Source organism: Myotis nattereri (assembly GCF_964212035.1).
Source record: "Myotis nattereri genome assembly, chromosome: 3".
Taxonomy (NCBI): Eukaryota; Metazoa; Chordata; class Mammalia; order Chiroptera; family Vespertilionidae; genus Myotis; species Myotis nattereri.
The window spans coordinates 50,004,061-50,031,298 of record NC_138077.1 but is presented as its reverse complement, the minus strand read 5'-3'; the positions used below and the strand labels follow the sequence as shown (position 1 = coordinate 50,031,298).

At 38.6% G+C, this 27,238-nt stretch overlaps 1 protein-coding gene across 9 annotated transcripts in view; it reads left to right on the top strand.

Annotated features, from left to right (window-relative positions):
• The window catches only part of FGF12 (fibroblast growth factor 12), a 528,942-nt gene that overhangs the window by 309,652 nt on the left and 192,052 nt on the right, over positions 1-27,238 (top strand). For all 9 annotated transcript variants that reach the window (XM_081087036.1, XM_081087037.1, XM_081087041.1 and 6 more), the window contains one exon: positions 5,496-5,606. In XM_081087036.1, coding sequence (XP_080943162.1) covers positions 5,496-5,606 — 111 coding nt within the window. The remainder of the gene's footprint in view (positions 1-5,495; positions 5,607-27,238) is intronic.

Genomic DNA, 27,238 nt, shown 5'->3' with positions numbered 1-27,238 from the left:
GGTCCATTCATGCTGTCCCAAATGGTGAGATTTCATTCTTGTTCATGGCCAAGTAATATTCTATGAACCACTTCTTCTTTATATATTCATCTATTGATGGACACTTGGGTTGCTTCCATATTGTGGCTATTTTATTTTATTTTATTTTTTAAAAAATATATTTTATTGATTTTTTACAGAGAGGAAGGGAGAGAGATAGAGAGAGTTAGAAACATCGATGAGAGAGAAACATCGATCAGCTGCCTCCTGCACATCTCCTATTGGGGATGTGCCCGCAACCCAGGTACATGCCCTTGACCAGAATCAAACCTGGGACCTTTCAGTCCGCAGGCCGATGCTCTATCCACTGAGCCAAACCGGTTTCGGCCATATTGTGGCTATTTTAAACAATGCTGCAATGAACATAGGGGAGCATATATCTTCTCAAATTAATGTTTTGGGTTTTTTTTAATATATATATACCCAGAAGTGGAATTGTGGGTCTTAAGGTAATTCTATTTTTAATATTCTGAGGAACCTCCAATTTGCAATCCTACCAACAGTGCAGGAGGATTCCTGTTCTTTACATGCTCCAGCTAACACTTATTGCTTGTTGATTTATTGATGATAGCCATTCTGATAGATGTAAGGTGATATTCATTGTGGTTTCAATTTGCATTTCTCTGATGATTAGTGATGTTGAGCATCTTCCATATGTTTTTCATATGGCCACATCTGTAGGTCTTCTTTAGAGAGTTGTCTATTCAGGTCATTTGCTCATTTTTTAAATTGGATTGTTTGATTTTTGATGTTGAGTTGTATGAGTTCTTTATGAATTTCAGATATTAACCCCGTAAGAGATGTATCATTGGTGAATATCTTCTTTCATTCAGTAGGTTGTGCTTTTGATTTGTTGATGATCTTTACTGTGCAAAGTTTTTTTGTTTGTTTGTTTGTTTGATGTGGTCCATACTTCATTCAGATTTCCTTAATTTTTACCTATTTTTTTTTTCTTCTAGTATGAGGATCCCATCCAGAATACCACATTAACATGTTTTCTTAATCTAGTCTTGGCTGTGACAATTACTCAGACTTTCCTTATTCTTGATAATCTTGACAGTTTGGAGGGGTACTGATCAGGTACATTTTAGAAAATCCTTCAGTTGGAATTTGTTTGATGTTAGACAAAGGTTATGAGATTTTGGAAGGGACATCATAGAGATAAAGTACCCTTCTCATCACATCATATCAAGGGTACATACTGTCAACATGATTTATGACTGTTCATGTGAACCTCAATTACGTGACTGAGGTAGTGTTTTTATTTGTCAGATTTCTCCACTGTAAAGCTACTCCCCACCACTCCACCCCCTTTCAATATAGGAAGGAAATCCCTGTGTACAATCAGTCAAAATTTATTTCTTATTCACCTAACTATTCGATGTGAGTATTTATGATGGCTATCTTTTCTCCACCAGTTTTTCAGGGGCTCAGAATTCTTCTATTTTGCTACATCCCTTACAGCTTTCTCATCTAAATCCAGGCAGTGTTAAAAGAGAGAAAATTTGGAGAAGAATATTTGCTTTTAAAATCCATGGCCTGAAAAAGACACACATAACTCACTTACATTCCATATGACACTCATGCATCTGCCAAACCTATCTGCAAAGGAGGCTGGGACATATGGTCGAGCTGGGTGCCTAAAAAAAATAGGAAATTAATTTGGGAGAAAAGCTAACAGTATTCGCTACGTCATTTCAGAGTACAAAAGATAACAAATCAACCCCCTCCTTATGATAATATAGTCATCAATGAATAAAACAACAAAAAAAAGTAATGGAAAAGCATAGTCTTAGAATCAAGAGACTCATAAATTGAAAAAAAAAAGCTTAATAAAAAATGTATTCCATTGAGCCTATTTATCTTATTTCACTATTGACCGGTGAACATTTGTTGAGAACAGTCACTCTACCTGCATGTAAGCATTTGAGAACCTCTGCCATATATTATGCCTATTCCAGACTCTGCATCTTTCCTAGAATCTACCATGCTGTTTTTTGCCTCCCTCCATTTTTTTAATGTCTGAAATGTCCTTCCTCTCTCTCTCTCTCTCTCTCTCTCTCTCTCTCTCTCTCGTCTCTTTTCTTTTTTGGCCTGTGATAATTCTACTCACTTTTTTAGTGACAGATGAGGTGCCTTCATCCAACCTCGAGACAGAATTATTCCCTTGCTCCTTGGTGCGATCATGTCACATTGCTTCTATCCATTATGTAACACCTATCCCACTCTAGTATTATATATCCATATGTTTCATGCATTACTTTGGGTGCTCTCTGAGGACAACCAGGTTTTATTAATCTATAGACCTCTATGAACAATCTGACAAATAAAAAGCATGTTTGGTGAGTGCATCCAGCATACTAGATGTGCCAAAAAATGGCCTCACTTTTGACATCCTTTCTTTAAAATACAACAAAACATATCCCCCCAATTATAAAAGTGATCCTCAGTTATAATCACCATGCTTTTATAGAAAAGTTGATCTTGAGCTGAACTTAGAACGGTTGTAGGGTTTGATAGATGCTAATAAGAGGTAATGCAGATACAGACCTGTCAGGTAGGTGATACTGTTTTCTATGACACATCCTAGGTTCAGGACATTTGTTCAATGGATAGTCAGCCCTCCTTTGAAACAACTATAGTGCAAGGCATTCACTTTCATAGATCATCACATAATTAAAATTCAAACTTGGAGTTTGTTCTGGCTCTGCTCTTGAGCACTGGGGGATGGTATAAAAGCCTAATGCTCATTATCTTGAACAGGAGTAAGCAACCTGAATTCCCAGGGCCCCAACAGTGGGGGTGGGGTGTGGATAGTTTCACTATAGCAAAAGAAGTGTTTAATTACAGCTACAAAAGAGGATTATGAAATAAACAATCATTTTCAGGCATTAATGACTCAGCTGCCATACATCTCATAACCAACAAAAACATGAGTTCTTAAAGTGACCATATCATGCTGAATAGGAAGAAAATATGAATTATAAGAGTTGTCCCTTTCCTTCTATCCTTTTATAGCCTCTACTCTTAGCTTTCTGTTTACTTTAATGACTTTGCAAACTCAATTACTGTTTTATTAAAACAGAAATCAGAAGACAGAGTCTGTTCACAGAATAGTCCTTTTATCTCACACTGCTTCTTTGATTTTGATGGTTGAAAAATTAGACCTTCATTTGTATTTATGCTCTTATGTTTTTTTTTTCAGTTCATACTACCACATATGTTTATTAATTTGAAATTCTCAATGATTATAGTTAGAATATGAATTATTTTCCCCTATACAGATGTGAGAACTAGTGCTTAGATGTTAAGCGACTTGCTTAGGCCCACTTGACAATTGTGGTTCAAAGCTGGGTCTTCTGACTGCTAAGTGTGCCACAGCAGGGCCTGCCTGGCAATCGGTTTGCTTCATAGCAGAGGCACATGGATCCTTTTACTTCCTCTGGTTATGAAAGTGAGAATCACTTTACGGCCTCCAAGTCTTCAGTGAGGAGGTGATCTTGAACTGAGCCTGGAAATGTTGGTAAGGTATGATAGATGGCAATTGGGGTACAGGATGTTTTTTTTTTTGTAGTGAAGTTAGCTAGCTCCATGCTCTTCCAACATGTCCCTAGCATGTCAGATTGGGTAGGACCCTTGGAAGCAACACATTGAAGATGCACGCATTTCTTGATTTCTGCCACCACTCAGGGCGGAGGATTCTAATGCACACAGTCAATAGAGACAGGAGGGACCTAAAGTTCACTCACTTTAACTTTTAGATATTATTGGTGAGGAAATTATGGTCCAAAAATTAAATAAATTTAACTTACAAAGATATAGTTATAAATCAGTATGGCAGATTTTCAGTTCAGTTCTTTTTTTTTTTTTTTTTGGCCCTCCTTCCTCATTTCCAAATTTTTAGGCATTTCTTCTGATTCTTAGGATTGCTTTGAACAGGACATGTTTATATAGGCATTGCCTCATTTCCCCAAATATGTGTGATCAAGTCATATGTGCAGAAGTGTAATCATAGACAAATGTTATAGGGAACAGATCTATTCCCAAAGAATTAAATTCATTGAATCCTTTACTAGAATTCTTATTTAGACCTGAATGTGAATAAATGTGTCTAGTTTAACACACAGTGCCTAGCATATTGCATGACAAAAAAGAGATTCAGAGTGAATATTGGTTGAAAAAGTGGGTGAAGGAATGAAGTTGATTGTCAGTTGAAATTCGGTGATTGTCCCTTTGAGGATAACATGTTTCCACTTCAGCAATCATATGTTTTCTATCCTTGCCTCAATCATATATTTTCTGTCTTTGCCTTGAAAAACAGAACTTTTTGTTCTTATTTTTATGAAATAATTAGGGCTACAAATGCACTAGAATAGTCTAATTTTTGCTCAGCACTGAAGTAGAGATAAAGATGGTGGTGATGCTATAGAAAATGGATTGTTGCTGGCAGTCAGCACCACAACAAGAAGCATTGAATATTTATTTTAGGGGATGTACAAAAATCCAAATGTGGTTTAAAGTTCAGTTTGATGGTATTCATCGGTAGGGAGTTTTTAAAAGTGAGGACCAACCACTTCAAGTTTGAAATAATTAAAGAAATATGCACAAATTGATTTATTTTGGGGCTGGAAAAATGACTGTAGTCCTGGGTCTCCACTCTGGTCATGTATTTACTGAAGGTGAAATCTGTTTCCACATACTTTGCTGTGACAACTCATGGCCATGGGTTTTGCTCTTTCCTATTGTTCTCATTCAAGCCATTCTTTATGGTTGAACTTGGCCAGCATTTCAAAACCTAGGAGTTTCTGATGGATAGTTGACATTCAGCAGAAACTGAGGTCTTCCAGGAGCCGATTATTACTGCTGGACGTTTAAGAACTACAGTGGCAGCTTGGTCTAAACCAGGGGTGGGCAAACTTTTTGACTCGAGGGCCACAATGGGTTCTTAAACTGGACCGGAGGGCCGGAACAAAAGCATGGATGGAGTGTTTGTGTGAACTAATATAAATTCAAAGTAAACATCATTACATAAAAGGGTACGGCCTTTTTTTTCAATAGTTTTATTCATTTCAAACGGGCCGAATCCGGCCCACGGGCCGAAGTTTGCCCACGGCTGGAACAGTGATTCTGGAATGGGAACATAAACTTGCAGTCAGACACTAGATGCATGGGAGAGAGAAGTAATTCACTTTTGAGTATGCCTCTGTATTTTGCTAATCATAATTAACTTTTATTTATTTACATTTGGTTTATTGCTGCATAGTATTATGGTCCTGCCTCTAGAAGGAATAAAAAGTGAAGATATGTTCCTGAAATGCTCCCTTTCCAAATACTTACTTTAATATTTAAGCCTTTGTCATTTATGCATTTACTTAGAAAATGTTTCTGGCAATTTTCAATTGAGCATTTTATAAACAAAATGCCAATTTGAATAATCATTTCTTTTTGTTTTGCAGAACCCCAGCTGAAAGGAATTGTGACAAGGTTATTCAGCCAGCAGGGATATTTCCTGCAGATGCACCCAGATGGTACCATTGACGGGACCAAGGACGAAAACAGCGACTACAGTAAGGAGCATTAGATTGTTGCAATCCAATCACAATGAAATGTATAGCCCAGTATTGTAGTCTTAAAGCATGGCTGGGCTGCCTTTGAACTATTTACCTACAAGTAAACGGGTGTATTTTCCTTTATTTTTCTTGCTCTGATTCCCTATAGCAAAGAGACAATAAGGGAGAAATGTTATGTACTGAATGAGAAGTTAGGAGGCCTGGAGGAATTCCAACTGGTTTTCCTTCCATCCCAGTGTTTGTAATCAGGATGATAAATATTCATAGAAACAAGTCAGACTTTACAACACAAGACAGTGTTTTCAATCCTAGAACTAAATAGTAAACATGTTAAAATAATTCTTAGAACATCATTTCAGGCAGACGAAAATTACTTCTTAAGATAAACATTGGATACATATGTATATTACATGTTATTTTATTTGGATTGAGAAAATATATATTAACCCTTTTTGGTCCAACCTCGAGGCTGACTCGACAGACCAGGCGCTAGGAGCAGGTTCAACGTCGAGCAATAAGAACATAAAAAGTTCAACATTCAATCCCGTCAATTAATTTGGACCAGACTGTTTGAATTCCAAAAATAATATCGGACTGCAGAGGGTTAAATATATTAAAATAACATTATGATTTATAGTATATGTGATAATAAGATAATTAATATTGGTAGGCCTGAAACTTCATTCTATTTTTATATAAAATTCCAGATATTAAAATATTATCCTATATAATAAAGAGCGACTGTGCAAATGGTTGTCACACCCTCATGTCGTCATGCTGTAATGGCTCAGACACTCAACACTGGGGAGAGAGGAATGGGGACCAGCCAGGCACAAATGAGCTCATGAGGAGGAATGGAGACCAGCCAGGCTGCGGCCCAGGAGAGAGACAAGCTATATACCCTGCAGTCCCTGGCGCTAACAACTACGCCTGCGCCTGTGGCCTGGGAGACAGACAATCTGCACACCCCAAGGTCCCACTTGTCCCAGACACCAGCAGCTGTGCCTTGCAGCCTGGGAGAGGGACTAGCTGCCTGCCCAGCGGTCCTGGGCGCCTGTGACTGCAGTATAGGCAAAGCCGCCCACCCACAGTCCCTTGTGGCTGCGGCTGGCCCAGGTGAAGCTGGCCCAGCTCCTGGGTGCCTGTGACTGGCCAGAGGGAGGGAAACCCGGGTCCTGGGTGCCTGCAACCAGCTGGAGAAGGGAATCCTGGGTCCCAGGTGCGGGGCAAGGCAGAGGTAGTTAGGGGCAATCAGGCCAGCAGGGGAGCAGTTACGGGCGATCAGGCCGGTAGAGGAGCAGTTAGGGGCAATCAGGCAGGTAGGCAGAGGTGGTTAGGGTCAATTAGGTAGGCAGGCAGGCAGGCAAGCAGTTAGGAGCCAGCAGTCCCGGATTGAGAGAGGTAGTCAGACATCCCCTAAGGGGTCCTGGATTGGAGAGTGTGCAGGCTGGGCTGAGGGACACCCCCCACCCCTGTGCACAACTTTCATGCACTGGGCCTCTAGTCTATAATAATAAAAGTGCAATATGCTAATTAGACCAGACAGCTGAACGACCTTCTGGACATCATTCCAGAGGAAGCTGCGGTGGTGGGGGCCGAGGCAGAGGCTGTTGGGGCGATCAGGCAGGCAGGCAGAGGGTAAGGGCAATCAGGCAGGCAGTCAGAGGCAGTTAGGGGTGATCAGACAGGCAGGTGAATGGTTAGGGGCGATCAGGCAGGCAGGCGAGTGGTTTGGGGCATCAGGCAGGCAGGCAAAGGTGGTTAGGGGAGATCAGGCAGGCAGACGAGCAGTTAGGGGTGAACAGGCAGGCAGGCAAGTGATTTGGGGCATTAGGCAGGTAGGCAGAGGTGGTTAGGGGCAATTAGGCATGCAGGCAGAGGGGTTAGGGGCGATCAGGCAGGCAGGTGAGTGGTTAGGGACAATGAGGCATGCAGGTAGAGTGGTTAGGAGTGATCAGGGAGATAGGTAGGCAAGTGGTTAGGAGCCAGCAGTCCCAGATTGTGAGAGGGTGCAGGCTGGGCTGAGGGGACGCCCCCTCCTGTGCACAAGTTTTGTGCACTGGGCCTCTAGTTAATAATATCCTTGGAAATCATTTTTAACTAATTCAACCTTAGAGTTGATAAGTGTAGTAATTCAACAAAATCATCAAGTTTTAGTAAAGTATATTTTAATTTTGGAAATATTTTGAATATAAACCTTAGCATAAGGAGGCTCACTGTATCATACCTTTCATTTTCTGCATAATGATATGCATACACTGAGGAAAATTTGGGTTCTAAAATTATGTGGGGTGCCATATTCTTTTCTAAATTTTATCTGTATTCACTACTAGAATTTTACTTTTGAGTATATAGTAAATATATTTAATTTTTAATTTTTAATTAAATATATGTCCAATTGAATTTGTCTTCTGATGGATATGATTTTGTGATGAGACTGACAATCTACCAAAACATAAATTGCATAAGGTAATCTAAGAAGGCTGATATTTTATGATGAAGTATATTTTCAATTAAAAATAAAGATTTGAGGAAAGATCTACAATGCCTAAAGTGTGAAAATGCTCTTGTCCAGCCCTTCCAAATTATTCTTTGTTCACTTCATATTATACACTACAAAATATGAATTACAATAAAGAAAAAATCTTATTATAAAGAATTCAATTCCAGTTTTCTTCAAAGTAGTTGATTAGCTTATTGTGGTTTGCATTGTTGGTTTGTGTTTGTGGGGATGCATTCTTTAAATGATTCACATTTTCAACTGAGGACAGAAGAATGAGGATGGTTCACTCTCCATGTAGGATTTCCATTTATTGCATCTGTACAAGAAAGTGGATTTAGTAAAGCAAGCAACAAGCATAGATGGAAAGAATCAGGGAGATCACCAAGCTGTGTCACCCATTCTATCTCTGAGGTATCCCTTGATCTCAGTTTATTTTTCTATGAAATGAGGTGACCAGAGAAGGTAACATTAACATCCTCTCTCAGCACTTTCCATCCCGCCTTTAAGAAAAAATATTAAAAAATTAGAAATTGCCCTAACCAGTTTGGCTCAGTGGATAGAGCATCGGCCTGTGGACTGAAGGGTCCCAGGTTCGATTCAGGTCAAGGGCAGGTACTTTGGCTGCGGGCACATCCCCAGTAGGGGGTGTGCAGGAGGCAGCTGATCGATGTTTCTCACTCATTGATGTTTTAACTATCTCTCCCTCTCCCTTCCTCTCTGTAAAAAATCAATAAAATATATTAAAAAAGAATTAGAAATTGAAAGATTCAATCTCCAAGTAAGTCAGGTAACCATAGTCAATTTCATAGGATGCAACTGCAACTCAGATAGGTGCCCTGTAGATGCATGTGATTTATCATGGGATAGAGGTAGAAGGCCGGATGAAAGTGTGGGCTCAGCTAAGAAAAATCCTTTCTTCACTCTTGCTAGAAAAATAATTGCAAGTGCTTTCTCTGCTGATGCTGGTTCAATGGCTAGTGTAAATACATGCCTACACACATATGTTATACACAAATACTTATATGCAGGCTGGGGCCAAAGTAGACTTACAGTTGTTTGTATGGAAAATAATACAGTAATTAATAAATAATAAAAAAAGAATAAACCCTGCATTTTCCATACTCACAACTGTAAACCTACTTTTGTTCCACCTTATACATGTAATTAAAAAATAAAAAAAAATGTATATATGCACATAATGGCATGATCTATAATAATAAAAGTGTAATATGCTAATTAGACCAGACATCCTTCTGGACGACCTTCCAGACAAAACTGGTGCTGCGAGGGAAGCCCGGGTACCGGGTGCTAGAGGGAAGCTGGTGCTGGCAGACAGGGGAAGGAAGGCCTATTCTTGCATGAATTTTGTGCATTGGGCCTCTAGTCTATATATGTATATATATAAGCCTTCGTGTCCGAACTAATGAATGACCAAATGACTGGTTGACCGGTTGCTATGACAAGCTTTGACCACCAGGGGGAGGATGCTCAATGCAGGACCTGCCCCCTGTGGTCAGTGCACTACCACACTGGGAGCACCACTCAGCTGACAGACGGGCGCCAGCCACCGGGTTCATGTCTGGCAAGTGCAGCTGTGGTGACACGAGCCTCTTCCACCTCTGCAGCCGTGCTACGGAGCGGTGGTAGCAGGTGCATTGGGGCCAGGATGAGCAGGAGCGGTGTAGTGCTCAGCCTGGGCTCGGGCTCCTCGCCAGCCGCCTGCTGCTTCACGTGCACTACCACATCCCATGAGGGATCCCCGATTGTGAGAGGGTGCAGGACAGACTGAGGGACCCAACCGGTACACAAATCTGTCCACTGGGCCTCTAGTGTATAATACACACACATCCACATTGAGGATGATATACTTTGTCAAATACGTTTACAACCTGTCTAAATTTACAAATTTAAAATATCTTATTTTTTATTAAGATATTGCACACAATTTTTGACATTTTTGGTATTAAAAATAGTTTAGACGTACAAAATAATAAGACTAAGATAAATCAACTGGATACCCAACCCTTGGCTTAAAATTTACTTAAAAATATCAAGATGTTTGCAACCTCTCTGTGTTGTCTCTGTTGGAGCCCTGTTTTTTTGTTTGTTTGTTTGTTTTGTTTTTTTGTTTTTTTCAGTACCAGATATAACAACTATCCTGCCTTTGGCATTTTTTTTTTTTTACATCCATGCTGTATTATAAATACAGTTTTTCACATATGTATACTTAAATCAAGTATTGCTTTGTATGTTTTTAAATGTTTTATTAAAAAGTGTGACCATTACTGTACATAAATCTTATGTCATTTTTTCCCAATATTATGGTTATGAGATGCATATATGGTTATATATTTGCTTGATATTGTTTATTTTTGTAGAGTAACCCATTGTATGAATATTCCCAATATATTTATCTATTCTCTTTTATTGTGGATAATCATCTTTTCTATTTTAGGGCAATTACAAACAGTGCTTCCAAGATATATCTTATAGATGTTAAAGCGACCTTCCCTGATCATCCTTTATAAAATGATACATCTCACCTTGGCCTTCTTTATTCTGATACCCTACTTGTTTTTCTCTACTCATAGCTGTAATTAATGACTACCTGGCATATATATTGTTGCTGTGTATTTGCTTATTTTTTATCTTCCTCCCAGGAGAATGTTAGTTTCATGAATAAAGAGATTTTTGCTTTCATCTTTGATATAGCTTTAGAACCTAGAATGATCTCTCAAACATATATATATATATATTATGCAAAGTATCCCCTCGAGACTTCGACCGGAGACTGGGAGTTTGATCACTCCCTATAACATGTGCTGACCACCAGGGGGCATTGCGGAACAAAGGGAGACCTCTGCTGGCAGCCGGAAGGAAGGACCTGGACAGCAGCCAGAAGGCCCTGATTGTCCCTGATTGCCAGCCAGGTCTAGGGACCCTACCTGTGCACGAATTTTGTGCACCGGGCCTCTAGTATATAATAAATACTCAACATAAATGGAACAAATGAATGAATGTCTCCTTGTGCAGACATGCAAAAGTTTATTTAGGTCATTGGCTAAATACTCTTCTTAGCCAAATATTTTTTATTTTTTCCTTTTGAAATAAATTTAGACTTTAAAACAATTACAAATTAATACAGGGAATTCCTGTGTCCTCTTCATCCAGCTCCCCTAATAGTACTAATTTATATAACAATAGTATAATTATTAAAAAAAACCTAGATAATTAATACTGGCACAATACTATTAACTGAGCTTTAGGCTTTGTTCAGATTTCACTAGTTTTTGGACTAATATAGTTTTTTCTGATACCCCTCCCCAATATTTTCATTGGAAAATTTTTCAATGAAAACATATATTTTCTGAGTGGGAATTTAAAACATCAGAGAAAGATTTAACTTTTACTCAACTTTTAATAGAAAATTATTGTAAGCCGCTAAAATGTTAAAATGCCTTTCTTTCTCCCCTTTGTGTGGGCAGGCGTAAAAGCATTTAATTAGTTTTTAAAAATCTTGTTACTATGAGCATCTGTCAGAATTATGCTGTTTGATTCACTAGACATCATTAGACTCAACGAACCTTACTATGGTATCTCACATAGAATAGATAAAGACACCTGTTCTTTTGTTCCTGAAGAAAAGACTAATTACATGCAATTGAGTGAAAAAACACATGGCTTTGTCAGCAGTAACAGATAAGAATCTCTGCAAATGTAATGACAACAAAAGATGCAAAACTGTGTGGGAACACTGGTACAAAAAAACCCAAAAAACCCAACCCACAAAAATTGCAGTTTGGAGAGTATTAATGGGGATATTTTACATAACATTAGAAAGGTAATTACTCTGCTCCCTGGATACTAGAGGAGAAGATGCATTTGAAGAGGTCAAATGTGCTGGGGTGAAAACAATTAAGATATTATAACCAAATGTATTGTTCTCTTTCCCTCTGAACAATACTAAGAGCCATTTGATGTGGAATGAACTGCCTGGTCTATTAGCACAAGAGTAACACTGGGAGATATTCAAGCAGATGCTGTACTGGCACATTGAGCTGATATTTTAAAAATCAGTCCTATGTTATGTGAGTTGCAAATAATTTTACTCTTTTTACTGTATTCATTCTTCATTTATTTTTTATTAAAATATGCTCTTATGCCTTCAGCATTTTTTTTTCCTATTTAGAAAAGGCTTTACTCATTCCAAGATTATTTATTTATTTATTAAAGTTTTGCTTTAGTAAAGTAAAAGGGTTTTACAAGAAAACCATTTTGGTGTGGGAGGGGGAAGAAGATGGTGGTGGTTGGGATAGTCTCAGAATTCAGTGGTTTCTAAGGTCTCCTTCAGTTCTGAAATTCTTTTTTTTTTTTTAATCCTCACCAGAGGACATGCTTATTGATTTGAGAGAGAGAGAGACATCAATTGGTTGCCTCAAGTTACATTACTTCCTTAGGACATCCAACAGGAGTAAGTCTACATTTCTTGGAGCCGCCCTAAAAATCACATAATAAATCCTGTAAGTCCTTTTTTGACAACTTCTTACTAAGCCATCCCAGTTCTGCCATGTTGTGTATTTTTCCTCTTTGCTTTGAGTCATTAATCCCAACTTTGTTCAATTGCGGGTGTGTTTTTATAGCTAGAAGGCACCGACTCAGTCAAAAGCAATTTTCTGTCCCTCTCTTCTCTTTTATCAGGTCACATTTCTTTGTTTTCTTCCATGTATAGTCTACGAATTTATCAACATAGATAGTACTATTTATCTATACTTCCACAGTATATATCTTGTTCCACAGCCTTTTTAACTCAATATGTTATATCAATAAGATTTTTCCATATTAGCACATATTTGAATGGAGCAATTTTCTAGCCAGATTTCCTGTTGAAGAACATTTCAGTTCTTTCTAATGTTTTGCTACTGCAAACAATGCTGTAAAGAATATATTTGTGCATAAGTTATTTTGGATGTGTGCAAGTGTATTTATAGGATGGGTTCTTAGAAGTGAAATTACTGAGTTATGGTTTATATGCTTTTATAATTTTGAAATCTATTTGCTCTTTGTCATACAAATTTACAGAGAGCATTTATTTCTTTATCTTCTAGTCTATAAAATGTGTTATCAAAATTTTGATTCTTTGTTGCCTAAAAACATAAACTTTAATTTTTCTTATCTTGTGTTAGGTTGAGCACCTGTACATCTATTTTAAGAGTCATCTACATTTCTTTTCTTTTTTAAAAATATATTTTTATTGATTTCAGAGAGGAAAGGGAGAGAGAGCTAGAAACATCAATGATGAAAGAGAATCATTGATTGGCTGCCTCCTGCACACCCTACAGGGGATTGAGGCTGAAACCTGGGCCTGAGCCCTTGACCAGAATCGAACCCAGGACCTTTCAGTCCACAGGCCAATGCTCTATCTACTGAGCCAAACCAGCTAGGGCTACATTTCTTTTCTATAAAATGTCTATTTATATCTGTTTTTATAAAAAAAAAATCTGTATTTTCATTTGTAGGAAGTCTATATTTTAAAAATCAGCTCTATGTTATATGAGTTGCAAATATTTTTACTTTTTTTATTCTTATCTGTAAATGCCATGCTTTATTTTATTTTTTTATTTAAAGTATGCTCTTATGCCCTCAGCTTTTTTTCCTATTTAGAAAGTCTTCACTCATCCCAAGATTATTTAAAATTGTTTTTCATGTTTTGTTTTTGTATTGTTTTATCTTTATACTTAATATTTAACTACTTTGGAATTTATTTATTGAGATTTTTTTAATTCTAGACCTCTGATATTTTGAGTTCCTAACTACCAATTTTAAAGACAAATGCAGTTTCTTCAGATTTTATGAATACACTAAATTGACCATCAGTTCAGCATAAAGAAAAACATTTCAAAATGGTCTCTGAGTTTCAGGAATCTGACTGGAAATTTGGAAAATTTAGTCATCCAGTTATGTCTTCTATATAATACCAAACATATGATATTTTGATATCACTAGTCACAAGTACATAGATATAGCCAAAGCCAACAGAAGGTCTGTATTGCTAAACTATGAACAGAAATATGCTCCAAATAGTTAGTTGGAAAAATTATCAAGGACATAAGGAGTGTTGCAAATATTTATAAGGATGTGTTCTCCACATAACATGGGGCATTTTTGGACCAGGGGTTTATCTCTTTCACCTACTTTAGAATACACACACATATTAGTACTCATGAGAGATTAAGACTATGCCATACCCAATTATAGGGACATTATTTTCTTCTAGAGTCATCTGTACTTTAAGATTATGATATCAACTTGTAGGTGTGAAGTCAAGTTGGATAAGAAGAAAAAGAAATACATGTGTTATCCTGCTGATTTTCTTTAAGCAAGATTATTACATAATCCTGAGCACCGCTCTGGTAGATGAAATGTTGTTACTTGTATAGTGGCATATCTTTTCAAGAGCAAAATTAATATTCAGTCTTAGCTCATAAATGCAGTTACTTCATTTGATTTTTTCAAAAGATAAAAACATTGCCTTTTGATTTGCATAGCTAGAAGTGAAGGACATTCGTTAGCAATGTGTCTTTGTTGATTGTGTTTTAAGTTTAAAGACTGTTCCTCCAAATAATATTTGTGGAGAGTGTGAACAAGCACAAATTATGTCCTTGAATAGTTTACCTGTTCACATAAAATTAAAAGGGAATTACTCTTCATGCTTATTTTTTTACCTTAGCCCCTTAACTTCTTATTGATCTTATATTTCTTTTTGATCCTAAGACTTCTGCCCTCCTGTGTTCCTCTGGTCAGTAAAGCAAAACAGGAGCAATTTGAAATTACCCTTCTTCCTACTTGCTCTATGACTATTTATGGGCAAATATGTATAGGCAGTACACATTGTGGGTGAGAATCTTATGGAAGTTATTTAACCAAGTGTATTCCTAGAAAGAGCTGAGTGACTGAGATTGTCTTTAGTTTGCCGGTGGCTCTGTGAGGTGACCAGTGCTTGGTCTTGGGAAAGTCACATACACTTTCTCAGATTTATATAATCTCCGAGTTTACAAAATGAGAGGAACATGGGGTCTCTAAGATTTTGATAGCCTTTCTTGCATTCTTATATGGAAATCAATATATATGCTCAGAAAAACTGATTCACAGATTCCATTTCCATAAATACCGAAAGGTATGTTACTGGCAGGAAATCTTTTTTTTTTCTTCAAATCCTGATGTGATATTTTCATAGAGTGTATCAAGATCTGGAAAGTCACACACATAATGATAGAGGCAGAATTGAATTCAGGTTTATCTGATTTGAGATTATATGCCTTTAAGGTAGAAAGGGGGAGTCATCATAACGCTTAGATAAAAGGGTCGTTGGGTAGAATAAATGAGTTGATTCTTGAAAAGTGCTAAAAATAATGCCTAAAACACAGTTCTGTGTTGACGGTTGTTTTTGGTTGTTGTTAGTCTCATCAGTAGAGGTGAGGGTCCATATTTACAAGGAGCTAGTAGAAGTGGCCATTGTCACAGAAACAAAATTCTTAGTGCTGGCAGTTACTGTACATGAAAGACTTTAAAGGCCCTTAAGCTGAGGGGTATTGCAGAGTACTCTAAGTCAGTGGTTTAGAAAGTGTCTAGTCCTCGTATCGCCAGTATCAGCATCACTTTTTAGAAATACACTTCCTTGAGCTACTGAAACAGAATCTCTGGGCTGGACTCGAAAGTCTGTTTTGACAAGTCCTCCAGATTATCCTCATCACTGCAGATACAACTGGTAATTCTCCTCTGTACCTTGGATTGAATGCAATTTCTGTTTTGAACTGTCATACTGAGTTCTATGGGTACCTGATTCCTAACAGAATAGGGGAAGCAGGGATATTGAAAAACATACTGAATTTCAGACTTTCTAACATCTTAAGCATCTAGGGCAGCCCTGGGCAAACTACGGCCGGCAGGCCGGATGCGGCCCGTTTGAAATGAATAAAACTATTGAAAAAAAAGACCGTGCCCTTTTATGTAATGATGTTTACTTTGAATTTATATTAGTTCACACAAACACTCCATCCATGCTTTTGTTCCGGCCCTCCGGTCCAGTTTAAGAACCCATTGTGGCCCTCGAGTCAAAAAGTTTGCCCACCCTTGATCTAGGGAATCGGTTCCACTTGACTTATTTTCAGGAGAGAGTGAGAGTTCCGTTCTAGACAGATGTGTGATCAAACATAGGTCTGGGGAATTACAAAAACATGTATAATGATGTAAGTCAGGTGTACCACATCGTTTTATGTCTTGGAGCTTTTACACATACCAATTCCTTTTGCTTGAAATGACTTCACCAGTACCCTTCTCAACTCTATTCCCTTTGTCTGTCTGAGGCCTTCCCCAGCGACCACTTCAACTGCCACTTCCACACAAAAACTCCACACTGATCACTCATATTACTCTACTGTGCTTGAACCCTGTGTGTACTGCAATTCCTTATCTGCATTTCCGTTTACCCTGTTAGAGTATAACATCCTTGTTTGCCTTTCTGGCCAGTACAGTGATGGGAATTGTCCAACATCCCAAAGTGGAGGGCTACACAGATATGTTTCATTTAGCTGGCACACTTTAGGGGGAAAATTAGTGCATTTATGTAATAGATGCCCCATATTTGACTCTTATCTGCATAGGCCCTGAAGACTTTTAAGTTTGGGATACTTGTAGCTATCATCCAATGTTGTGAAATCAAAACAACTCAATAAAATTTCAAAGGACAGGTTCAAACTGCTTAAATATCACCAAATGCAAGGCAAAGTAGCTTGGACTGTGAACCAGATGACCAGGTTTCCAGTGCAGGTTCTATCCTTTATTAGCTATGTGATGTTGTTTAAGTCATGCACGCTTTCTCTTCCTTGGTTTTCCACTCTTTAAAATGAGGTGTTTGGAAAAGATTATCTCCAATATTCCTGACAGATCTGAAACTTTGACAGCTGGAAAAAAACTTGAAACTTTATTTTTTAAACACATTGCAAAAAGGGGGAAATTGTGAGAAGCTGGTGCAATAATTTTTGCATTGAATTGGAAGACGTTAGTAAATTCAATCTGCATTAAAAATATATACAGAATTGGACCACATTTCAATACCCCTATTGCCACTACCTAGACCAAGCTGCTTTCATCTTTGGACTTCTGCAGTAGCCTCCTACCTTACCTCTTTCCCCCTTCAGTCTATTGTTCACACAGCAGCCAGAGTGACCTGGTTAAAACACAGGTCAGATAAATTCACCTCTACTCATTCTCTTTCATCACACGTTATTAAGGATAAAAGCCAAATTTCATCTTTTAACCAATGTTTTATATAAAACCCACCCATCACCTATCCTGACTGTTCTCTCTCCTCTTTTGATTAGCCTGCTTCCTGTTCTTCCAACACACCATGCTCCTTCCTCAAAATGTTGGTACCAGCTACCTCCTATGCCTACAATGTTCTTCCTCTAAAAATCACAATAGCCTACTCCCTCATCTTCTTTATACTCTTACTCAAAAGTGATGCTTTTATTCAGCCAGGCCTTTTCTGGTTAATCTGTGTCAGTTTCAATCCCTATCTTCAGCATTTCACTCCCCCTTGGCAATTGGAATTTTTCCTTCCAGAACACTTACCACTAATATACTTATTTATTTTATTACTGGAGGCCTGGTGCATGGAATTCATGCATGGGGGGTGGAGGGGGGGGGTCCCACAGCTCGACCTGCACCCTCTCCAATCCAGGAGCCCTCAGGGGATGTCCTATGGATGGCTTATGCCCACTCCCAGTGGTCTCCACTGTCTGCGGGGCCCGCTGGGCCACTCTCAGGTCGCCGCGGCAATGGCCAAGCAGGCCCTGCTCTCAGCAGCCACCCCCCGGGACTGGAGGACTCCTGCGGGGCTGAGAGGACTGGGCACCGCCATCTTGTGCTATGAGCGCCACCATCTTTGTGTTGGAATGATGGTTAATTTGCATATTACTCTTTTATTAGATAGGGTGTCTTTTCTCCTCTAAAATGCTCTCCGTATACACCCCACAGTTTCCTCATTCTGTACTTGCTTATGTTATTTTTCCCCACTGATTATATCATCCAAAACCAAAATGAACTGCCTTTTGTTTTTGAAAAGTTTTTCTGATTTCTTTAACTGGAAGTCCTGCTTTTTCCTTTGCACAGTGGTTCATCTTTTAGGATATGTATGCAGTTTTACCTGTATGTATTTATTATGCATGTGGGCTATTTACATTCTTTGAGTTACACAATTCTTAAGGACATTGACTATACCTGATTTATCTCTGAGTTGGCATGTATAAGGTCTTACCATTTAATACAGGTAGGTTAATTCATAGTAGCAACACAGTAATCAGCCTACCACTTAAATTGAAAGGCTAAAATAAAATATAAACTCCACAGGAGCAGGAAGCTTTGTCTGCAATTTACACCTATGGTAGTGCCTGGCACATAGTAGACATTCAATACCTGTTGAATAAATGAATGGAACTGAATTTGCAGAACAATCCCAATCAAAAATAAACGTGGCCCTAGCCACGTTTAGTGGGTAGAGCATCAGCCTGTGGATTGAAGGGTCCCAGGTTCGATTCTGGTCAAGGGCACATACCCAGTTAACGGGCTCGATCCCCAGTAGAGGGTGTGCAGGAGGCAGCCAACAATGATTCTCCCTCATCATTCATATTTCTATTTCTCTCTCTCTCCCTTCCTCTCTGAAATCAATAAAAATATTTACTTTTTTTAAAAAAAAGAATGAATCTGTTGAACAACACCCAGTTTGAAGAATTAATTCAAATTGGATCACATTTGTATTTTGTTTTGAGAATGACAGAGAATCTTAGAGAATCTTAGAGAATTCAAAGTCTAGGTAAGGTAGTCATTTTCCATTATGAAAACAGGAAGAACATTGAATATGCTTCATCTGGAAAAGTGAACATTCTAGCAATGAAAGTAGAAGAACACACTCTTGTGCAGTATTGACTATACTTTCAAAGTGAATACATAGTCCTGGTGATAATTACAGAGACATTTTCTGAAAGTATGTAAATGGTACATTTACCTAAGAGAGGGAGATGTTGCTTCTTCTTCTTTTTTCTTTTTTTCAAGTAGGACAAGTAGCATAATTTAAGCTTATTTTGCAAGAAAATAAATATATATATTCAGGTGCTTTAAGAATGTTTTAAAAAAGTAGGGGAGGGAGGTTCTTGAAGTAATGGTAAAGTGTATTAAATTAGAGTTGTAATGAGTTAGAGATAATTAAAAATCCCTCTGAAATTGTCTGATTCTGAGGCTCTGAGAGGTGAACTGATTTGTGCATGGTAAGAAAATTCAGTTCTATTATATCCATATCCTGTGTTCCCTCCTCAAGTTATTTCTTGGAAGACTATACAGATTTACCTATATTCTTCTACTTCATATAGATAGTAATTAATGGGAGTGGGATTTATTATATGTGATTCATTCACTTAGGCGTTCAGGCTGTAGCCACCAATTAAATAAGGGCTAGATCATAATAATTTTATTCTCATATGGACTGGTGTTTCATACAGACATACCACTATGAAGTATAAAGGAAGAATTATATATTTTCAATGAGAGATTCCTTAACCTCTGAGTTTGGGGTAAATTAGATAATAATGGCTAATGTTTACTGAGTACTTTCTAAGGGACTGATAAAGGTCTGAAAACTATAAATTTTACACATTTAACTATCACAATGATCCTATATATCAGTTCCAGTAATCATTTCTCCTTTTTAGGTGAGTAAACTGAGGCACTGGAAGTTTAACTTATTAGCTCATAGTCACACAATTACTAAATTGTAGACCCAAGATTTGAACTCAGTGAGTTTATTTGTTCCAGAGGTAATGCCTAGAACATTACCCACTTTATACTCAATCCCCAGTCTCTTTTCTGGTTAATATTTAGTGCATAATAAATATTCCCTAAATTATACCCCTGCATTCTTCTCACAACACATTTAAAAATCATTTATTTATGAAATATGGTGGTTTATTTATAAAATATGGTGGTTTACTTTAGAGAGGCTGAACATTAAACTTGAGAGAATTTTTCTTCAATGTGCTTGAGGTATTTAAACTGTAAATTGATATGTGTTTTGGATTAATTAGCCATTAAACAATAATTTTAAAAATCTTAATTAATGTGGTTTCCTATTTCATATATCTCACTTGGGAAGTTTGAGGTGTGTAGTATGTGTGTTTGTGTGTGTATATAAATATTCATGTATTATGCAGTAGGCTAGATAGAGTGGTACTGAGCAGGCAAGCATACAGCCAAGATTTAGTGAGGGTGCACTTTGAACATCTGCTTTCCCTGGCACTGAGACCGATATGAGGAGGAAACCAATGTCAAAAAGTGTCTGTACAGCAATACGAAGCCCACTCCATAGTATTATAATTTAGTTTTTAAAAAGTATTCTAAATAAAGCTTCTCTTTGCTCCTTCTTACTAAGGGATTGGCAGAAGACCTCATTTTTATTGTTCCTTTAGTGTATACCAGAAATCAGTACTGGTAAATGGGGAAGCAGTGTGATGTGTGAATAGCCCACAGGGTTTTAGTGAAAGACAGTTATGGATATTAATATGTATTTCTCAATTTACCAGCTGTATAAACTTGGTCCATTTGCTTAGCACTTTTAAGCTCATCTGCAAATTGGGAAATATGTGTAAAGACTAAAGTATATAACATCACATTTACCCTCCAGGAAGGGAATGCTTTGGAAAGTCTAAAGAGGAGCGATCAATGCTGCTGAAATATGATCAAGAATAATTTCAGGGGAAGTGTAGGACTTGAGTAGAGCTTTGAAGAATTGTATAACAAGCCTTTTTTTTGGCAACTTATCTTCAGTTTCAGCATTCTTTTCTGCTCGAGGCCCAGCCTTCATATCATTGGGGCAATTAGATGTAAGTCTAATTTAGATGCGATTAAGCCCCACTGCACTTGGAATTTCCCTCTGAGTGTGTTAGAATGAATACAGTTATATGTGGTCTGTCCTCAGCCCTTTGATTCTGCTGATAATCTGAGCAGGGGAAGTCCTACCAAGATGCAAAGGAAGACAGTCTACCTACCTACATCCAAGTTCTCTAGAATAATGGTTCCAAGGGTTTTGCATGTTAGAATCACTTGGGTACGTTTGAAAACCTGATGCCCAAGTCTTACTCCAGATCAATAAAAGCAGAATCTGTGAGGATGGAATCCAGACATTGGTATTCTTTTAAAATAACACCAATGATTCCAAAGTTCATTCAAGTGTAATAACGGTGATTTTTTTTTAGAATGTTGCTTCCCATATGTTTGTGTGCATCAGAATCACCTGGAAGGCTTAGTAAACTACTGATTTGGGAGATTTATCCCCAGAGTTTCTCTTTTAGCAGGTCTAAGTGGGGGCTGGAGAGTTGGTATTTCTAACAAGTTCTCAAGACCGTACATTGAGGACCACCCATCTAGAACTGTGCTTCTCAAACCTTAAGTGCATGGGGATCTTGTTAAACTGCAGATTTTGATTCAGTAGGTCTTCAGATTCTACCTTTCCAGCAAGTGGCAAAAGAAGCCTAGGCTGCCCACACTAGGCTTTGAACCGCTGACTGGTCAGGATTGGTAAGGGCCAGCATTACCTCGGAGCTTGTTTGAACTACCCCAGGACTACTGAATATGAAATAGCTTTTTAACAATAGGGCCCTTTGGAATCATCTGAGGAGGTTTTGTTGTTTTTGTTATTTTTTAATTGGTGGTTAGGTTCAACCCTGATGATGTTTAGTTAGCTTAGCTGGTATGGCTCAATGGTTGACCTATGAACCAGGAGGTCAGTGTTCAATTACTGGTCAGTGCACCTGCCCGGGTTGCAGGCTTGATCCCCAGTACGGGGTGTGCAGGAGGCAGCTGATCAATGATTTTCTCTCATCATTGATATTTCTATCCCTCTCTCCCTCTCCCTTCCTCTCTGAAATCAATAAAACTAGTTATTTTTAAAAAATATGCTTATTTAGTTGTCATGGGTATGGCAAGGCATCAGAACTATTTTGAAAAACAACAGCAAAAAACTTTGAGACAGAGTTATGCAATAATATATCTTTTAGAGTGCAAATCGGTGTTCTTTTATGAAATATTTTGTGATGTTTTATTGTAAAAGGATGCCCTCAAGCTAGAGATGACAAAGAAATGGCCAAGTGCCCCTCCGGTGTCTATGGCAGACATCATTAAATTTTCACATTCATTGTGGCCTAGCCTCAAATGTTTTCTTAAGACATGGTTTCAGGCAACTACAACAAAATGACTGGAGTTTCACATAGGACATTATATGAATACTTCATTAACTCCAACACACTGAAGGCCAACTCAGTTTTAGTTTCTGGATTACAAAGACAATTCCCATACTACTCATGCCTTCTAGCTGCTTCCAGAGCAGTTGAACATTTATGTAAGACAAAACAATACTGAAAAATCACAAGATTTCAGAGAGGAGAGCAATCCCCCAAAGCTGTGGTGCTCAGTGAGAGTAGATTTTAAATGGAATCTTGAAGAATAGGATCAAAGCATGTGACCTAAGATTAGGAGCACTGCATTTCAGATAAGGAGGTGCAAAAGCACCTAGCAGAGGAGACTCCTGCCCTGTTGGGGGAGAAAGAACTGATTAGTTTGGATGAAGCAGAATATACATGGAAGCATCACAGGACCATATTTTAGAGGTGGGGAACCAGTGAATGTTATTGAGCAATCACAACTGAGTGATAGGTGAAATGTGGTCCTTTGGAAAAAATAAATGTGTAACTAGGGATGTGTAACTAGAGATGATATGAAGGAGACGATTTTAAGTGAGAGAATAATAATGACAAAAATCATCATCTTATTTTTTATATTCTATTCCCCCCTCTATTTATTTTAAAAACAAATCTTACCATATTTAGTTCAATAGAAATATTTTTGGATTGAAGATACTATAGAAAGTGGGTAAAAAGTAGGTTTACAGTTGTTTGTGTGGAAGATAATACAATAATTAATAAATAATAATATAAATATAAACTGTGTTTAGCATACTCACAACTATAAGCCCACTTTTGCCTCCTCATGTGTATATTTAAATTGTGAGCAGGAAATATAACCTTTCAGTGTCAATGCCAACATAAATTGAGTGGAATTATGAGTGTTTTCTTTGTGGTATTTCATTGACTTTCTACTCTTTGATGTAATTGCTTATCAGTATTATGTGCATACATTTTCAAAACTGCCTTCTCATTTTGCTATTTAATGATAATGAAGTGCAAAGCTTTGGTTGAGCATGTCTAAACCATCTCAAGCAAGTTTGCTTGTGTTTGTGTGTAATTTTAATAAGGAAGAACTAAAGATTTTATATTTTCTGGGTGGGACATCTTTACTTGGTTGAAACAATCTTTTAAGGCTTCAATATATTTATTAAAGTTCTATTTTTTCCTCACTTTCTTTACAACTGCTTAGCTTGTGGTTACTAGAATTTCACTTTTACTTTTTAAGAGCAACAATATTTTTCCCTCGCTTTACAGACACCAGAACCTAGGTTCACATCCTAGCTTTTTCTTGGTGGACTTAATGACCTTGGGAAAATCACATCTTTGAGCTTCAGTGCCCTCCTCTGTAAAGGTGGATTCAGAGTACATGCTAGGGGCTATTCTTTTACAACTTAGACTTTCACCATAGTGATGGCTGGTACCATGTCTGCCTTTTATACCACTATATTACAAGTGTAGCACAACGTCTGGAGTACATGTGAATGATTTAATAAATAAACCTATTAGGCCACAGTGTCCATTTGGGCAACATAACTTGTGAGGAAAGATTTGTGGAAGATACAAATCTGAAAGCTTAAAAACATGCAGTGATTTCTTGGTGGGTGTTTTGCCCATTGATCTTATGGACAGCACCTGTGCTATTCACTGAGTTCTTGAAATGGACAGTGAGACAAATCTGTGTAAGATAAATTGGCTGCAGAGGATGAGTGATGAAAGGCATTTGCTTTCATTATCGATAGTGATATGCTTCATTTTTCATCTGAGGGTAAAAAGAAGAATCACATTCAATTGACTTGTTAATTATTCAAGTTTCTGAACCTCTCTGAAGTAACACAGGAAAGGTTATATGATGCTATCAGGAATAAAAGCCAATGGTAGGATATCTACTACAGCTAGGGCAAACATTTCTACTAGCTTTTTTCAGAAAAGGATCACCACATTGCTCATTTTCACTATGTAGAAAATCCACAATGTTTCCTATTAGCCAATGCTTACAAGAAAATTTTTAATTCTCTAAGCCCCAAATCATTAATCCATTTCATAAATCAGTAAATTCAATGCAAAATAAATCAGACAGTTGAATTATTTCAACCAGTTGTTTATAAAATAGGTCAGAGGGATTAAAAGCCACATAGTCAAATTATGTTGATTTTTTACATCCTTTTCATTGCTTTATTTTAAATTGAAAGTTGTTTTTGTTCTCTGAATCATCCTATATAATAAAGAGGTGATATGCAAATTAACACTCACACCCTCACAAGATGGCTGCCTACAACCAGGCGGGCAGGGGGGTTAGTGAGGGACAACCAAATGACTGACGAAGAAGGCTGCGTGGGGCAGCCAGGCCAGCAGGGGTGGCAGTTGGGGGCGACCAGGCCAGCAAGGGGGGCAGTAAGAGGCTACCAGGCCAGCGGGAGTGGGGGCAGTTAGGGGCAACCAGGCCAGCAGAGGGGGGCAGTTGGTGGCAACCAGGCTGGCAGCAGGGGCAGTAAGGGGTTACCAGGCTGGCAGGGGGGATGTTAGGAACGATCTGGCTGGAGAGGGGGCACAGATAGGGGTGATCAGGCTGGCACACAGAGGCAGTGAGAGGCGATCAGCGGGAGTGGGGGGCAGTTAGGGGCAACCAGGCAGGCAGGCAGGTGAGCAATTAGGAGCCAGCGGTCCAGGATTGTGAGAGGGATGTCCGACTGCCAGACATCCCCTGAGGGGTCCCGGATTGGAGAGGGTGCAGGCTGGGCTGAGGGGATGCCCCTCCCTCCCATGCATGAATTTCGTGCACTGGGCCTCTAGTAAATATATAAACTGAAAGGCATTGCTGCTTTTCCCCCCATGACATATTAAGGAATTCAAGTTAAAACATGGCATAATGATGACCCAGATTTCCCTGCCACATACGCCCTTTATGAATGCTCTAGAATTGGAAGTTTAACACCAGTACCAACAACCAACAACACCAATAATGATACTTTGTATTTTACTTTTATGGTTTAACAAGTGTTTGTAAAAAAATATTTTAATTGACCTTCATAATGTCAGTGAAACATTCAGAGCAGACACTAAGGGTCTGTGAGGTTACATTACTTTGTGACAAAGTTGTTAAATGTTAGGAGAAGAGATTATGATCAATAGCTCTGTTCTCTGGACTAATCTTCAGTCCTCATCCCAGTCTTGTTTCCTTGACTCAATAGCTAAAGAAATAGGACAATCACATGTTTCCCTTAATTTCTGTAAGAAATGCTGTTTTAGAAAATTAAATTTAGTGACCACACTGTTTAGGTTTCTACTGTACAATGCAGTCTGGATGAAATAAATATTTCATATTCTTGAAGAATTCTTAGTTTGCAGGGAGACTTAAGCAAACACATTAATATGAAAAAGCAATGTGATAAGTACTGTGTATGAAATGCTATGGAATTAGGATGAGGGAACAATTAATTTGCCTGATTATTATAAAATTATTGTTATAAAATATTTTTCAGATATTATTAATACAAAATAATGGAGAAGAAAAGTATTGATATGTATTCATCAAGTTGTTAACTAAAATATTTTATTATTTTCCAGATTTCATAATTTTTATGATAGCTTCCAGCTTTTTAAAATTTAATATTTTTGTGCCATAATTTCTATGACCACTTTTGTATTGGATTTAATCTCCTCAATTTTTGACTGTTCCTTAAGATCATTTTCCTATTGAAAGCAGAGAGGGAGAAAAAATTGACCTTAGTAAATGATAAATAATTTCCAGAAATAAATATTATTTTCATGAGTAATGGGAATTCAATTGAGTGGCCCATGAATATTATTATAAACTAGAGGCTCAGTGCACAAAATTTTGTTCACTCAGGGGGGGTGGCCCCCTCAGCCTGGCCTGTGCCCTCTCGCAGTCTGGGACCCCTTGGGGGATGACAACCTGCTAGCTTAGGCCTGCTCCCGGGGGATTGGGCCTAAGATGGCAGTCATACATCCCTCTGGCAGCCTGGCAGCCCTCGGGGGATGTCCAGTTGCCAGTGGGGAGCAGATCTAAGCTGCAGTCGGACATCCTTAGCGCTGCTGAGGAGGCAGGAGAGGCTCCCACCACCACCACTGTACTGGCAGCCATTAGCCTGGCTTGTGGCTGAGCAGAGCTCCCCTGTGTGGGAGCACACTGACCACCAGAGGGCAGCTCCTGCATTGAGCGTCTGCCCCCTGGTGGTCAGTGTGTGTCATAGTGACCAGTCATTCCCAGTCTTTCTGCTGTTAGGGTCAGTTTGCATATTACCCTTTTACTATATAGGATAGAGGCCTGGTGCACAGGGGTGGGGGGGCAGCTGGTTTGCCTTGAAGGGTGTCCTGGATCAGGGTTGGGGTCCCGCTGGGGTTCCTGGCCCGCCTGGGTGAGGGGCTGATGGCTGTTTGCAGGCTGGCCACACCCCCTTTAGGATGGGGGTCCCCACTGGGGTGCCTGGCCAGTCTGGGTGAGGAGCTGAGGGCCGTTTTCAGGCTGGCTGGCGACTGAAGCTCCCAGCCTCTACTTTTTTTCTTTTCTTTTTTTTTCTGGGATTTATTTACCTTCTATAATTGAAACATTGTTGCTGTCACTGGCGTTCCCACCTCTGAGGCCACGGCTGGCTGAAACCTGGTATCTGGGGTTTGTTTACCTTCTATAATTGAAACATTGTTGCTTTTGGGCTGAGAGCCAGGCCGTGGCAGGCAGGGAACCTTGGCTTCCTCCATCACTGGAGCAAGCAAGCCACCTGCTCACTTTAGCTGCATGGCTGCCGGCCGCCATCTTTGTTGGCAGTTAATTTGCATATCACCCTAATTAGCCAATGGGAAGTTTGGCAGAGGTACCATTA